Source organism: Anomaloglossus baeobatrachus, chromosome 4 (genome assembly GCF_048569485.1).
Source record: "Anomaloglossus baeobatrachus isolate aAnoBae1 chromosome 4, aAnoBae1.hap1, whole genome shotgun sequence".
Lineage (NCBI taxonomy): Eukaryota > Metazoa > Chordata > Amphibia > Anura > Aromobatidae > Anomaloglossus > Anomaloglossus baeobatrachus.
The window spans coordinates 394,613,883-394,629,890 of record NC_134356.1 but is presented as its reverse complement, the minus strand read 5'-3'; the positions used below and the strand labels follow the sequence as shown (position 1 = coordinate 394,629,890).

The 16,008-nt window shown below is 41.5% G+C and overlaps 1 protein-coding gene across 2 annotated transcripts in view; it reads left to right on the top strand.

Annotated features, from left to right (window-relative positions):
• The window catches only part of PROSER2 (proline and serine rich 2), a 49,507-nt gene that overhangs the window by 5,281 nt on the left and 28,218 nt on the right, over positions 1–16,008 (top strand). Inside the window, exons 1-2 of one of the 2 annotated variants that reach the window (XM_075342592.1) lie at positions 3,064–3,133; positions 15,215–15,390. In XM_075342592.1, coding sequence (XP_075198707.1) covers positions 15,259–15,390 — 132 coding nt within the window. In that variant the 5' untranslated portion in view covers positions 3,064–3,133; positions 15,215–15,258. Of the gene's footprint in view, positions 1–3,063; positions 3,134–15,214; positions 15,391–16,008 lie in introns of those variants that run through there. The other variant, XM_075342591.1, reaches the window with a different exon arrangement.

The following is a 16,008-nucleotide window of genomic DNA, read 5'->3' as shown; positions in this document are numbered from 1 at the left end:
TCTCTGCCGCTGCTGTCACTTGCTGCCGACTGCCGCTCATTATGCTCATTTAATATTCACTTCACTGCGGCCGGCAGCAGCGGGGAGTCTACAGGACCGGAGACCGAAGTTCAGCACCACGGACAGCGACCCCAGGGACAGGTGAGCTGAAAGTTCTCGGTCCCCGTGTGTTATCACGGATAACACACGGAGAACACACGTAGTGCCATAAACACGGCTTAGGGAGGGGAAAGCGCACCTTTGACACGTCCGTGAAACACGTACGTGATTTTCACGGACGTGTGAATGGGGCTTTACAATAATTCAATCCCTTTCACCTTGTAGCGCAATATCATACTGTTATTTGACAACAGACTAAAGATTAAGTCATTTGCATTTACTTCTAAATAAATGAGCCAGGATTGAAAATAAATGATATTTTCATATCACTATTGCACCTTACAAGGGAAGGCTTCTGTCAATGGAGCTGTACAGCAAAGAGATCATACTCTTCTACCGGTGTCCTTGTGTGCCAGGCCTTAGACGTGGCGCCGTCACCACAATCTGTGTATGCTGCTCCATAATATACACTTGTGTACATGGCTGACAGATCAGCAGAGGGAAATCTCATATTCTACAGTCTTATTTAATAAAGATTTTAGTAAAAAAACACATATCGAACTTTGCTCTAAAAACTGTATTAATCGTCTTGCACTACATTTATTCTGTGTGTAGATGCTTTCAGTGAGTTCGTCTAACAAAGGACCATTGCTTTATGTTCGACAACATTTTGTTGGAAATTTCTGATAAAAAGAAAGTCTAGGTAGACATTGTGTATACCTGGCCTGCAGTAATATTGCCATAGATGACCATTTATCAGATGGAGGCCAAAAATTTGATCACCCTCTGTGTGGCCCGTTACTGTTGGCAGCAGCAGTCTGCGCTATCATAGGCCCACTGAAAAGAAATGTTTATCATGCGGTATAGGTTTCTTTATAATAGGTTCCTATGGTAGATGGATGACTTGACATTCATCCTGACAATGGCCTTTTTAGTGTATGCGTCCAACAATGGTTCCAAAATACACCTAGTCTAGACGTAACCTATGCCAAGATTAGACTGTCCATAAATACATCAAATTATCAAACAGCATACCACCTTAGATAATGTTGATGCACTTAGAGTCTCAGTTTACAATGTCTAAAATTTAGTGAGGCCTCCTCCATTAGTAAGTTCTCTTATGTGCACAATATGGACCCTCTTTCTTCAGTGTTTTGGTTTTGATTTTCATCATTGTATTGTCATTTTTTTACTGTCAGTTTTGTGATGGATGCAACTCGGATGGTATTTGGGTGCTATCCAAGTGCTTCATGTCATAGACTTGAATTTGATCCATGCATTGGATCATAAAAGGACATCTCTCCACTCCGGAAAAAAAAAATCATACAAAAAAACACAGACATACAGTTGAAGCCAGAAGTTTACATACACTATCTAAAAAGACACATCTGCATGTTTTTCTCACTATCTGACATGAAATCAGAATAAACCTTTCCTATTTGAGGTCGATTAGGGTTACCAAAATTATTTATATTTGCCAAATTCCAGAATAATGAGGGAGCGAGAGAATGTTTTAATGGATTTTTCTTACTTTTTGTAAAGTCAAAATTTTGCATACACTAAAGGGTACTTTGCACACTACGACATCGCAGGTGCGATGTCGGTGGGGTCAAATTGAAAGTGACGCACATCCGGCATCGCAGGCGACATCGTAGTGTGTAAAGCCTAGATGATACGATTAACGAGCGCAAAAGCGTCGTAATAGTATCATCGGTGTAGCGTCGGCGTAATCCATAATTACGCTGACGAGACGGTCCGATGTTGTTCCTCGTTCCTCCAGCAGCACACATCGCTGTGTGTGAAGCCGCAGGAGCGAGGAACATCACCTTACCTGCGTCCCGGCTGCAATGAGGAAGGAAGAGGTGGGCGGGATGCTTACGTCCCGCTCATCTCCGCCCCTCCGCTTCTATTGGCCACCTGCCGTGTGACGTCGCTGTGACGCCGCACAGCCCGCCCCCTTAGGAAGGAGGCGGGTCGCCGGCCAGAGCGACGTCCCAGGACAGGTGAGTGCATGTGAAGCTGCCGTAGCAATAATGTTCGCTATGGCAGCTATCACAAGGATATCGCAGCTGCGACGGGGGTGGGGACTATCGCGCTCGGCATCGCAGCATCCACTTGCGATGTCGCAGCGTGCAAAGTACCCCTAAGAGTACTATGCCATTAAACAATTTGTGACAGCCCATATGATGATGTCATGTCTTTGGAAGCGTCTGATAGGTTTTTTGGCAACATCTGAGTTAATTAGCCACACACTTGTGGATGTATTTTAATGCACACCTGAAGCACACTGCTTCTTGGTGTAGCATCATGGGAAAGTCAAAAGAAATCAGCCAAGATCTCAGGAAGAGAATTGTGGACTTGTACAAGTCTGGTTCATCCTTGGGTGCAATTTCCAGATACCTGAAGGTGCCTTGTTTATCTGTACAAACAATTAAACGCAAATACGAACAAGATGGGAATGTGCAGCCATCATACCATTTGACCTAAAACAGGAAAGGTTTATTCTGATTTCATGTCAGATAGTGAGAAAAACATGTATATGTGTCTTTTTAGATTATGTAAACTTCTGGTTTATATTATAATGGTACGTTCTATATATCTAAAACACACAGTTAGGACTTGTATTGTACATGAAAATGGACTTCTTATTGAGGCCCAAGGCCAGGTTCAGACGGTCTTCTGAAACATGTTTGTATATCATCCATATGTCTATTTTTCAAATTAACAATTAAAAATATAATAGTACAAATACAGATTGCTATGCTAAGGGGTCGTCTCAAGTTCTTAAATGGTTAAAATTACAAAGTGCTTCTAAAAACAAGCAGCTTTGCAGTTTACTTTTTGTTAAACCCAATCTTCACCCTTCAGACTCTTTGCTTTACTGCCTGCAAGTGCTGCTCTGAAGTTAGCGGGATTGCTAGTCTGTAATGTCAATCAGGAGTACCCCACCCTGGGGATGAAGAAGGTAGGAGTGGTCAGTGGAGCCGTGAGCTCCTGAAGTTTAGAACAGTATTTTAATAGTCGCAATGGACCGGTAAATATCAGATGCCATATAGATGGGGTCTCTGTGGCATCCATTTTTTTTATGTAACCATTGAGTTTAATAGGCTCATCTGTAAACTAGATCAGACTAGTGCATGCTGTGAATTTTTACTTGTGCACCATGAGTCCGCGTGTAAAACGACACCTTTGACTGGTAAGCGTGCTATTCATAGATGATCCATTTTTCCATATGGACATCTGACGGACGCATAGTGTCTGAATGAGCCCTGAATATAGACCTCTTTTCACTTTATCCAGCTGGTCGTGGTTTCTGGAGATTCTTTTAGAGGTTTCCCTAAACGATAGAGACAGTTTCTATGCTAAATACAATTTTTAGATTAAGGCATGCTTCTGGTCTCAGAGCTTCCTACAATACAGTGTGTTATCAGAAATCTAGGTAATACAGATTATTCAATACAACATGCCACCTTCAGAAGGAATCCAGGGCTAAATGTGGGAGCCGTTAGGGAAATCTGTCACCAGGTTACAGCAACGTGATGTAGAGAACCTGATTCCAGGGATGCTTGCTGCAGTTTTGATAAAATCATTTTTCTCTGCTTCAGATCTATCAGTTTTCTGATTGTTGATTCCTGTAAAACCCTGCCCCCACCTCTGATTGGCCGCTTTCCCTGCATAGGCAGAAAGCTGCCGATCATTTGTGGGGGCAGGGTAATACAGAACTCATGAATATGGAGGAATACACGGTCGCAGGTTTACTAGTCCTCTAGTGATAATCGTCTAGTGATATAACAGTGATTTTATCCAAACTGCTGCAAACAGCCCAGTAAGTGACACATCGTTGGAATCAGGGTCTGTCTACATTATGCTGCTGTCAGGTGCCGGATACCCTATAATATAAAGTAGGTTGGCCTCCACTTTTGTAGACACATTTCATCCATATCCAGTCTACATTCAAGTGCAGCTCTCAGGAGGATAAAACACAAATATTCTAAGCTGATTATATAGAGCAGAGGCTTTCAGTATCGAACTGTTGCCTCTGTCACCTGTACCCCATAAGGAAAAAAAAATTAGTTGCCACATTTTAAAGTCTAGATTTTACAGGATTTTATGGTACTGGGCTGATAAAATCAACTCTTAGCGGAATGTTTTGGCATCATTGTGCTTTCTCATTCCTTAAGTTAATTTATCATTTACTTTTTAAAAAAAAACAAAAAAAAAAACAACTGACCGTAGTCAAGCATTGTACTGTCTGCTGCCTGTAAAGCTGGAGAGAATAGAAATCTGTGCAAACAAAAAAAAAATTCCATGTCACATTGCCTATCAGCACCAATACCAAAAAGTGCAATATTGCCATAATGGGTTAACAGAAGAAAAGCTGCTATAAATGGCAATGCGGTAAGTCCAGGGTAGTAGCGGAGAATATGGATTTATCAGTCCTCCAGAACAATTCCACTTGTGTAAGTGGCAACACTTGTAATCACAATATAATTAGTTATGCTACGTATGTAATTCCCTTGTCTAATCATTAAAACGGAGCATCTTTTAACCCCTTAATGATTCAGGTCAACTTATAATATCTGCGTGGTCGAAAAGAGAGCTGAAGTGAGGCCCGTTGCTTCTAGTGTATAATTGGTTCACATAAGCTCAATATGTATGATTCGTGGGAAATCCTTGGCAATCCTATCCCCTAATCAGGGGCAATTCGTGTGTGACTTCCTTTTAACAGGTCATCGAAGGAAAAAATCACACCTTGTCTAAGGTGCAGAGTTATTGTAACTGTAAGGCTATGTGCACACGCTGCATTTTTTTGACGCTGTGTTTTTGTGCGTTTTTGCCGCGCTTTGGTGCGTTTTTGGCTGCGTTTTTGATCTCTGCATTTTTCTGCGTTTTTCCAATGCATTGCATGGGGGGAAAATGCAGAAAAACGCAGGAAAGAATTGACATGTCAATTTTTTTTAAGCTCAAAAATGCAGCTTAAAAAAAAAGCTGTGTGCGGACAGCAAAAATGAAAACTCATAGACTTTGCTGGGGAAGCAAAGTCATGCAGTTTTGAGGCCAAAAACGCACCCGAAAAACGCGCAAAAACGCCGCGAAAAACGTACCCTAAGGCTGTACACAGGGTATTTTTGCAAAGGGATTTTCCAAAGCAAAACTTTTTTTTTTTTTTGCCAGGAAATAACCTGCGGTTTCCTTCGATTTCGCCATGGTTTTACACTTTCTCATTGAATTGCATGGGTGAAAAACCGCTGCAAAAACAGTGAATAGAATTGACATGCTCATTCTTTCAAAAAACGGAGCAAAAACCACGGTGGTTGACAAAACAGTCAGGAAAAAAATTCAGGTGTTTGTGTGTGCATGAGATTTCAAGAATCTCATAGGCTTTGCTGGGACTGTGAAGGCAAACCAAGGCAAAAATCATGCTAAAAAACACAGCAAAAATGCCCAGTGTGAACATGGCCTAATAGACAAATGCATTTGTATAAGATCACATTACGTATTGATGGAAATTTTACTCTTTAAGGGGTTGAACACTACTTTTCATTTCAATATCTGTTCGGTGGGGTGCGACAGTCGCACTGCTGATCACCTGGTACTGCCACCTGCGGTGACCGGAAATTCTGGGAACACAGCAGCTCCGGAATTTGGCCACAACTGAGTAATGCAGATTCACCCTACTCAATTGAGTAAGGGGTGGTTCCGTGTTCCGACAACCTCTGGGAAAGGCCCGCTGTTGCCGAGGATATGCCAACAATGAGAAAAATTGGTGACCAACCTCTTTAAGCTAACCTAACAGCGGTGAGAATTTAGTCTTTTCGATGCTGTAATGTTATTTAAAAACTAAACAATATTCAAACCCAATAAATTAGCAAAAATCAATCCATATAGTCATTAAACAATCATTGAAAAGATATTACAGTACGTATTTATTTTATTATTGTTTGTCTGTATGAAACACCTTACTTCCATCAGTAATTTCTCGTTATTGAAGGTGTGGTACAGGGAAGACTGATGTTATATAACTGCCAACCTATGGAAACACCTGTTGTTTTTAACAGGACAGTGTGTACGTGTGGAGACAGAGTTTATGGTCTTTTAACCTTTTCTTAGAAAAGTATATACTTGTGCATCTTCTTTGTTTAAATAACTAGTCTACAGGATTTTAACCCAGTGAAGACTGGTTTCTTTGTTTAAAACATTCTTTCTATAGGTATCTGAAGTTCTGCTTGAAAATCCAGTATGACCAGTTGGTGGAGAGATAAGATCGTCAGAACACTAGTTTATTCATGAATGACTCAACTAGTTGTCAGCTGGGTAGAAACCTTAAGTGACATGCTACAATTTATTTACAATCACAATATTTATATAAGAAATTCAAATTAAATCACTATTTGGTGTGGCCACCCTTTGGCTTCAGAACAGCATCAATTCTTCTAGGTTCTCTTACACAGTTTTTAAAGGAACTCGGCAACGAGACTGTTCCAAACATCTTGGAGAACTAACCACATATCTTCTGTGAATGCATGCTTGTGCACATCACTCTTTCTTGTCATGTGGTCCCAGGCAGACTCAATGATATTGTGGGAGCTATATCATCACTGGCAGGAGTTTTTGTTCTTCTTTACACTGAAGATAGGTCAAAATGAAATAGGATGTATTGGTTGTGTAGAGTATTGCTGAGTGGTAGACGTGTGTTGGGTGGGCCATTCACCTGCGTAGACCACATGCTGTCGCTGATTTCGGCTGGCCAGGACCAGATGATTACTCAGGATGCCACCAGGCCATTTTAAACAACATCTCATTACTTAACAGTTCCACAGCAACAACTTCACACATGATACAACAAGCATATAACTTCCAGGTTGTTCTTCAATACAAAGCATTCTCAAACACAGTCTCAGTTCCTACTGGGTTGCCACAATTCTTACTGGTCATGTGAGTCCATGCGCAACTTGGTCCACCACAACAGTAGAGGCTCTCATGACAGTAACTTCCCTTTCTATGGCTCCACATCCATTCTCCTTTTAGAGGAGGGGGTATGGGATCTTTGACACTATGGCGGAGCAGAGATTAAGCTCTTTAGACGATTGAGGAGATTCCGCTAGGCTAAGCCAACTACAGTCACACACCAGTTGGGATTAACCCATTACGCTCATGGTTATGGGCCTGGCAGCTAGACAACTGTTCTCGGGCACCTTTAGTCTATCGGCCGCTCTTTTGGAGGGTCGGTCTCTAGCCTCACTGTTGTTTCTATTCGATGTTCATGCCCATACTTGAGAATCATACTATCTCTGTTCTGGTCTCCTTCCTCCACCTGCCACAAGTCACCCACTGCATACAACCTCGACAGCCTGCAGACTATACATCCGTCTCTGTTACACACTAGGTCATCACTGACTTTCTAGAAGGAACTGTCTCTTTCCTTATGAACTAATCCCTCCCATTGTGGGTTAGCCCCGATACTTCTTACCCTACAGTATAGCAACCACATGTAAAGTATTTTATATTATACACTATAAATCACATTACTAACGCTACATATTACAGGTTACATGACATGACGACACACTGCAACTCACATGACACAATCTTTATAAAACATGCCAGACATTATTCACATTACACTACACAATGCGATGTATTTATGTCTTTATGGTCAGCACTACTCTGGTCCCACTGGATTGCGACCTGGACACAAAGAGTTCAAGTTCTTCTAAAAAAAAAAAAAAAAAAAGGCCCTGTAAAGGCCCTGTCACACACAGAGATAAATCTTTGGCAGATCTGTGGTTGCAGTGAAATTGTGGACAATCAGTGCCAGGTTTGTGGCTGTGTACAAATGGAACAAAATGTCCATGATTTCACTGCAACCACAGATCTGCCAAAGATTTATCTCTGTGTGACAGGGCCTTTACACTCTCCCCCGTGCTGGCACTGTTTCAGTGGTGTGGTCTCTGGCATTCACTAGGTTTATCTAAGGTTGTGCCATCAAGAGAGCCCCATGCCCAATCACAGCAGCTTGTCTCTCCCAGCCTTCAGACATTTGACTAATCAATAAGAAGTGAGCGCCGCGGCTGGAAACTCACTTCCTGTTAATTATATGTCTGAAGGTGAGGAGAGAGAATCCGGCGGTGATTGGGCATCACAACCTCACGAGTCACTGCTGGAATGGCGCCGCCACAGGAGGTGAGTCTAACATTTTTTATTTTAATGGGGCCAAATATGGGGAATGAGTAGGGGTTGCCCTACTACTACTAGTGGACAACCCCTTTAATAAACTGTAGAAATTGTTTCCTGTGTCGCTTCTTCCTCATCACTGTTGGGGACTGGATGGGAACATTCTGCAGAATCTTCCCTGCTTTGATTAGTTGTTTTCTCTTCAGCACAGATAAGATAAAAGCCCTGAAAATAATATTTCATTGTATTGTTATTCATGGTGCATCTATACATGATAAATATAGTATTTTGCTTGTACATATGGCAAGGCAATCATGGGCAATAATCTTACTCAGAGGCGTAGCTACGTAGCTAGGGGTTCATCTTTGGGGAGGGGAAATATCTCAGTGGGTCCCTAACCAGGTAACCATGATTAAAACTGTGGTGGCACAGCCTAATCATAGGTTTCGGGAAACCTTGGCAGATGACTAGGCTGTTACTGAAAATCACTATACAAAGATGAACACCAATATTACCGCTATACGGTGACCGAATAGTGGTAGATACCAGTCCCGCAGAACGTATAATAGATTACAATACGGTTATAGATGGTTACTTACAGGTGATGTTCTTTCAGATGGAGTTGTTCACTTTTCCAGTCTTTTCTATCTGGCCCAGACTGACACAATCACTTCTTCTAGTTACGACTCGTCTGCAGAGATTACAACACGGACACAATGGACTTCTCATATTTCCAGCACTGTCCCCATCTATTCCCAATCTACAAAAATTCCTCATCCTGTTGATACTCCATTGTTGCTGCAGTATGTGTCCCTATTACTGGTCCTCTTAGTACCCCACATAGTGTCCACCACTATGCCTCTTTTTAAGGTAAAATGCCCAATTTGGGCCATCAAGTTGGTAAAATTGCTCCATTGATAAAAATATTAATGTCATGTGCAATTGCCCTAGAAAACAGTGCCCACATTTTCCCCCTAGAAAGTAATAATGCCCACAGTGTGCCCATTTTACAATCACAATACATGTGACATTTAATAATGTCCCCTGAGTCCCCACATATATATAGTAGTTCCCCTCTACACAGCATAATACCCCCCAAATCTCCCAAATATACAGCATGATGGGCCCCACAGTAGCTCCCCTGTATAATGGCCCTCAGTAGCCTCACTCACTATTTGATGGCCCTCTTTACCCCCCCAATGTATCATGGCTCCCAGTAGCCCCCAATCTATGATGGCCCTCGGTAGCCTTTCACTTTATGATGGCCCCAAGCATTTCCCCCACACTTTGTGGCTAGCCACAATTATTTTCCTCATACTGTATGGATGGCCCCAAGTATTTCCCCCACACTGGATGGCTCCAAATATTTCCCCACACTGTATAGATGGCCTCATGTATTTCCCCACACTGTATGGATGGCCCTCAGTATGTCCCCCACACTACAATATGGCCCCCAGTGTTTCCCCAAAACTATAATATGGCCTCCAGTATTTCACCCAAACTATAAAATGGCCCCCAGTATTTCCTCCACACTGTAATATATTGCTTCACAAGCAAAACAACAAACATCTGATACTCACCACTGGATCTTGAGTAGTTCACTGGCAGACAGGACCAACATGGTGATGAAATTGCGCCAGAGCACGCAGCGTGATTACATCTTCACGAGCTCTACTGCCGTGTAGACCGCAGGCCTGAATCTTCCTGCAGTCTTCAAAACGGAGAACGGTAGTGCAGAGATATCATGTCTTCCTGCAGTACTACAGTTTAACTGTATTGGTGGTGCGCAAACCGATAGTTTGCGATCGTCTGTGATCAAGTGGCCCAGGGCCACCGCACCCTGTGCCCCTGTGGTAGCTACGCTACTACTATTACTAATAGTCTACAACTCATGTTTGAGGAATGCTATAATAAATGAAATCTGACTGATATGTGTACACATAAAGTAATCAGATAGATAAAGACAAAAACTTTGAGTCACCCAATGTGTAATATTTTGCGCTAATTTTCCTCTTACAAGGGTTGTACGAGGACAGGAGTCGGGACTCACTAATAGTTTTTTCTTTATCAGAATACAAAATATAAATAATTAAGATGTTTTTAATTTTCTAAGTCAGCAACAGCTTCATAAGACTATAATATATGTAGTGTGTAGTGCTATGTAAAGTACAAGCGGCAGAGAGACCCGATATAGCTCCAACGCATAAATTATTCCTTATGTTCAGTACACACAAATTAAACTGAGCACTAATGATAGTAAACTTCACTGTCAGCATCAATATGTATGGTTCTTTTAAAGAAGCGGTATGACCACAATGGTAACAGCTCTAACCACTGCAGGTGCATCGCTCCTTCTCCAGAGCATTACTTATCTAGTCCTTTATATTCCTCCCTCCAGTACAAACCGTATCTGATGAAGGTCGAAGTTGATGACCAAAATATCATACACAGTGTAACTAGGAATGTAAGTAAACATTTCCTTAATGACATATCCGATTACTATAAGGGCTCATGTAAACTATGATATGTTCGGTCCAAATGCTATTTGTCAAAAAATCAGATTTCACTCGGACTAATGTTCTTTAATAAGGCAGTGCACGTCTGATTTTTTTTCTCGAACCGAATGGTCCAAGGAAATAAAATCACAGCTGAACAACTTGCCTCCAAGAATCAGATGGGATTCGACTATTCAACTATGTAGGTCTGTAAAGAAAATTGGACTGTACTCACATGACATCCGAGTGTGGTCCAATAATCACGGACTGACAGAATGGAGAAGATGGGGAAACTTGTTTTTCTTTCTATTCTCCATCTCCGAGAAAAACGGATCTCACACGGATCAGACTCTGATTATCGTAAATGTATTTTCTCCATCCGAGAAAAATGGTCCAGTTTTATGAACCTAGTCTTCGATGTAAGACTCTACTAATGCTTCACCTTAGTCCATACTCATACTCTATTTGTGATTCCATACTACGCTCTACGAGTGCTCCCTAGATCAGCTTTGTCATAGTCAGTATAAGAATATTAGCTAGGATTATCAGGGCTGTTCTGACATATACACTTGAGAATAGATCACGAGGACAAGAGGGAACGTATTTCTCTTTTGATAATCACAAGTTCCATAATTCTTGCTGCTGTTGACTGTAAGACGAACAGGTCTAAGTTATTTTAATTTTATTTCTGCCATTGTGACATCTGGCCACCATATATTAGCTCCAAGCTTTCCTGGCAAAGATATTGTTAGTAATACTAAACCAGTAGTGCCAGCTACTCACATCTTCACACCACTATATAAAGGGAGGGTTGTCCATGGATGGGTTATAATGGCTAAATGAACTGTTCCGGTGAAATAAAGAACGACATGGAGGACATATACTTTTGTCCTAGCTATGAGAGCTTTTAGGCAGTAAGAGGAGCATGTAAACTGTTGTGTAGTTTGAAGAATGTGACTTTTGGGGTTTTGTGTAGTGCTGGCTTCAATACGCGATTCCTATTCATGTTTCATGTCAAATACATTTAGCTGACTAGTTTCAATAAACGCACCTGCCTATTAATCTGTTAGTTTAATATTATTATTAAAGCCTGATTCACTTATGGACATTCATCATAAACAATGGCTTGTTTTTATAGACAACTCCATCTGTGCTTTGTAGTATGAGATAGGAAGTCTTTTGTAATGTTCAGCCTTATTCAACCCCAGTGAGTTATATTATCAGAAAATGTCAGCACTTGCCATGGGAAACTCATTGCAGATTTAGCTTTTATTTTTCTGCAACTTTTCTTGCCTGGTATTTAATAAATTGCCATCACAGGGTTAAAGTAAAGACTTTTCTGAAATGGCATGCCATAAAAGTTAAGTTTCTTGGAATTTAACACTTGATACACCCAGGTATCGTGAGAACTAACTGGTTCCTATCTGATCTTTGAACAAAGTTTCAATGATAGTAGCCAGGATGCATGGATGCGCTGGAGCCTTAACAAGAAAAGCAGCAGGTCATTGCTTCAACCCTAGATCCTATTAGTAAATATGCCATTATAACTAATGAGGCAGACTTGACTTTCCTGTATAGAAAGATCTATATCACTTAAAGGGGTGGTTCACCCCTTTTCATTACTGGCCACATCAATATTATGTTGAGAAGCAAGGTTTCTCTCAAATACCTTGTGTTGCCAATAGTGCCTGTGAGCGGCGCTATTGCGGTCTGCTCACTTCCTTCACGTGACCCCCGGGCTCCGTGACTTCTGATGTCCAGTGATGTCACATCAACTGAGGTGGGCTGCAGTTTTCCTGAGTGAGTGAGCTGTGGGCGGCCTTTCACCACTTGTCACAGCCCAGCATCACAGCGCAGCATCACCCTGATCTCTCCTTCACTGCAGAGAGCAACGCTGGGCTGTGATGAGCGGTGATATGCTGCCCACAGCCCAGTAACTCACAGAGACTGGGTTCTCGGGTCCCGAGGAAGCGTATCCATACGTGAAACGGCCGTCGTCCGTGAGGGGGCTCGCTGTCTGCTCTGCTCCTGCCATTTTATATGCGCCTTCTCTAAATAAAGAACATTGCTGGATTCCGGTGAGTGCTGTCCGTTTACTTTTCTGGATTCCGTTGGTGAACATTTGCCTGCTACGGATGGGCACCTTGGTACCAGCCACGTGGAGGATCTGTGCCCATATCCAGGATTTGTGTCCTAGCTGATATGTGCAGGGGGTGGTGCGGCAATTATTCTTCATAATTTTATACGGTCAACAGGAAGTTGACATGACATCACCGGATCCCAGAGGTCACGGAGCCCGGGAGTCATACTAAGGCGATGAGTGGACCGCAATATTGCTGCTCACAGGCACTATTGGTAGCACAATGTATTTGAGAGAAATCTTGTTTCTCAACATAATATTGATGTGGCCAGTAATGAAAAGGGGTGAACCACCTCTTCTAAAGAGGTTTTCCCACAAAAAAAAGTACATTTTAAATAATAGATCCTAGAATACAAATAAACTCCACAATTGGATTAGTTAAAGTCCCGGTCCTGAGATAATCTTATAGAAATGCTCCTGTGTAATGGCTGTACCCAACTATGTAGGAGCATGGTCTGATCATACCTCATCTCTTGGGCAGGGGAGGGAACAAAAGAGTATACAGACATTACAGCATGGCATTTTAGCTAATTATTTCTGTGACAAAAACAAGTTTTTAAACAACCAGGAACTATGATCCTATGCTTTAATGTGTATATACAATTTTGTGTCCTCCCCTGCCCAGGAGATGTGGTATGATCAGACCATGTCCCGGTACGGTCAGACACGGGCATTACACAGTACATAGCAGGGACACAATTATAAGTTTTAATAAATTTTAACACATCAAATTGTGGAACTTATTTTTATTCCAAGAACTATTGATTAAAATGTACTTTGTTCTTGGGACAACTGCTTTAACCCCTTCTTCCCCCGGCAATTTTCCATTTTTGTTTTTTCCTCCTCTTCTTCTAAAAGCCATAACTTTTTTATTTTTCTATCGCTATAGCCATATGAGGCTTCTTTTTTGTGGGACGAGTTGCACTTTTGATTGACACGATTCATTCTGACACATATTTTCCTGGAAAAAAGGGAAACAAATTCGAAGTCTGGTGAAAATACAAAAAAAAGTGCAATTCCACAATTGTTTGGGGTTTTTTTTATTTACCATCTTCACTATGTGGTAAAACCGATCCTTCAGTATGATTCCCCAGGTCAGTACGAGTTCATGGATACCAAACATGTATAGTTTAACTTTTATTTAAGTGGTGAAACAAAAGTCAGAACTTTGTCAATAAAAAGTATTGCACTTTTGTCCCATTTTCCGAGACCTGTAGCGTTCTCATTTTTCGGGATCTGGAGCTCAGTGATGGCTTATTTTTTTTGTGGCTTGAACTGACGTTTTTAATTATACCATTTTTAGGCAGATGCGATGTTTTGATCTCCTGTTATTGCTTTGTATTGAAATGTTGCGGTAAAAACCCCCAAAAACGTAATTCTGGTGTTTTGATTTTTTTTTTCGATACGCCCTTTACCGATCAGATTAATTTATTTTATATTTTGTTATCTCTGAATGCAGCGATGCCAAATATGTGTTTTTTTTTTGTTTTTTTGTTAATTGTTTTATTTGCAAAAGGGGGGTAATTAGCATTTTTGTGTTTTTTTTTTATTTTAAAAACTTTTTTTACTTTTTGCTTGATTTTACGCTGTCCCATCGCTTTTACTGTTCAGAGTGATGCTTCAGCATCCCTCTGAACATCATAAATGCTGACCTCCCATGAAAGTCGGCACATAGCTGGCGTTCACAGGAACTACGTTATGACAGTGACAGGGGTCATCAGCTGACCCCCAGCTGTCATGACAACCCATCGGCACCCCGTGATCACCTTACATAGGCAGGGAATGTCACGATCCCGGCTGGAGCACGTTAAATCCCGCTGTCAAAGATTGACAGCGGGATTTAACTAGTTAACAGGCATGGGTGGATCTCTGATCCACTTGTTTCTGTTAGCTGCACATGTCAGTTGATGAGATCAGCTGACATGTGCAGGAAAAAATGCGGGCTCGCCGCACAAGCCCGCATTAAAGGATCAGACACGGCCTTGGATGTACAGATCAGTGCTCTTGCACTCCAATGCTGCAGAGGCAAAGCTGCCAATGATTGGCAGCATCGGAGAGTGCACATAGTGCTAGTTCGAACTGTCACTCAAAATCATCCTGCCTCATGGCAAGCAGGTAGCCGAAACTCGGAGAAATTATGCTCTTCAAAACAATGTTCTTGAGACAATCCTTTAATTGTCCAAGAAACAGTCAACTAAAATGAAATATGTCATTATCAGGCACCAAACACACATGGCAAAACCAGAAAATTACATGATCTCATTATTTATTCATTAATGCAAGTATTTATTTTCTTTATTTTTAGAATAAGGGCATGGTTCACTGTGAAGAAAGTATCCTGTAGAGAGAATGCCCAGCAACCTGTTAAAACTAAGTCCTTCAAGCATGGAATCTGACTTCCATAACCGCAAAGACTTTGAGAGAAATGGGAGTTTTGATAGCCAAAGCAGCCAACATTCAAGGTCTAGAAGCTCTAACTTTGTAAGTATTGTACATTAAATAAATCTTCAATAAATATAGCGTGGCTGGGCTGACAGAAGACAAAATAAATGTATTCACTTATCTAGTTCACAACACTTTTTCTGTTAATAACTATAGCTTTGTCTACCTTAAAGGGAATCTGTCACCACTTTTGAGCTATTAATAGGGGCAGGTTATAGACTGCCCCCTACAGCGTCACTGTGTCCCTGTAATGTCGGGTTTTTAGCTTGTAATCTTGTCCCTGCGCATTGCCAGTGCCAACATTCCTCTTCAGTGTTCCACCCTTATCTGGGTGTTGGCTTCACATTGCTTCTGCATAGGCACTGGCGAGTCACTAGAACTTCTGCTCTCGGTGGGAAGTGATTATATATGATAGTGGGAAGTGCGGGAGCAGAGTTATCTTCCGGACAGCTCCTCCCCATAGCCTGGAAGAACTCATTTACCATATCATAAAAGCCGATTTATGCAGAACAAAGCATCTGATATGAAACATACTGGTATCTCAGGACTCTTTTCAGCATTCCATTACCTATATGCCCATATTAATAGGTTACATAGCATAAAAGTGGTGACAAATTCCCTTTGAAGGGATTTAGTATTATACAGTTAGGTCCAGAA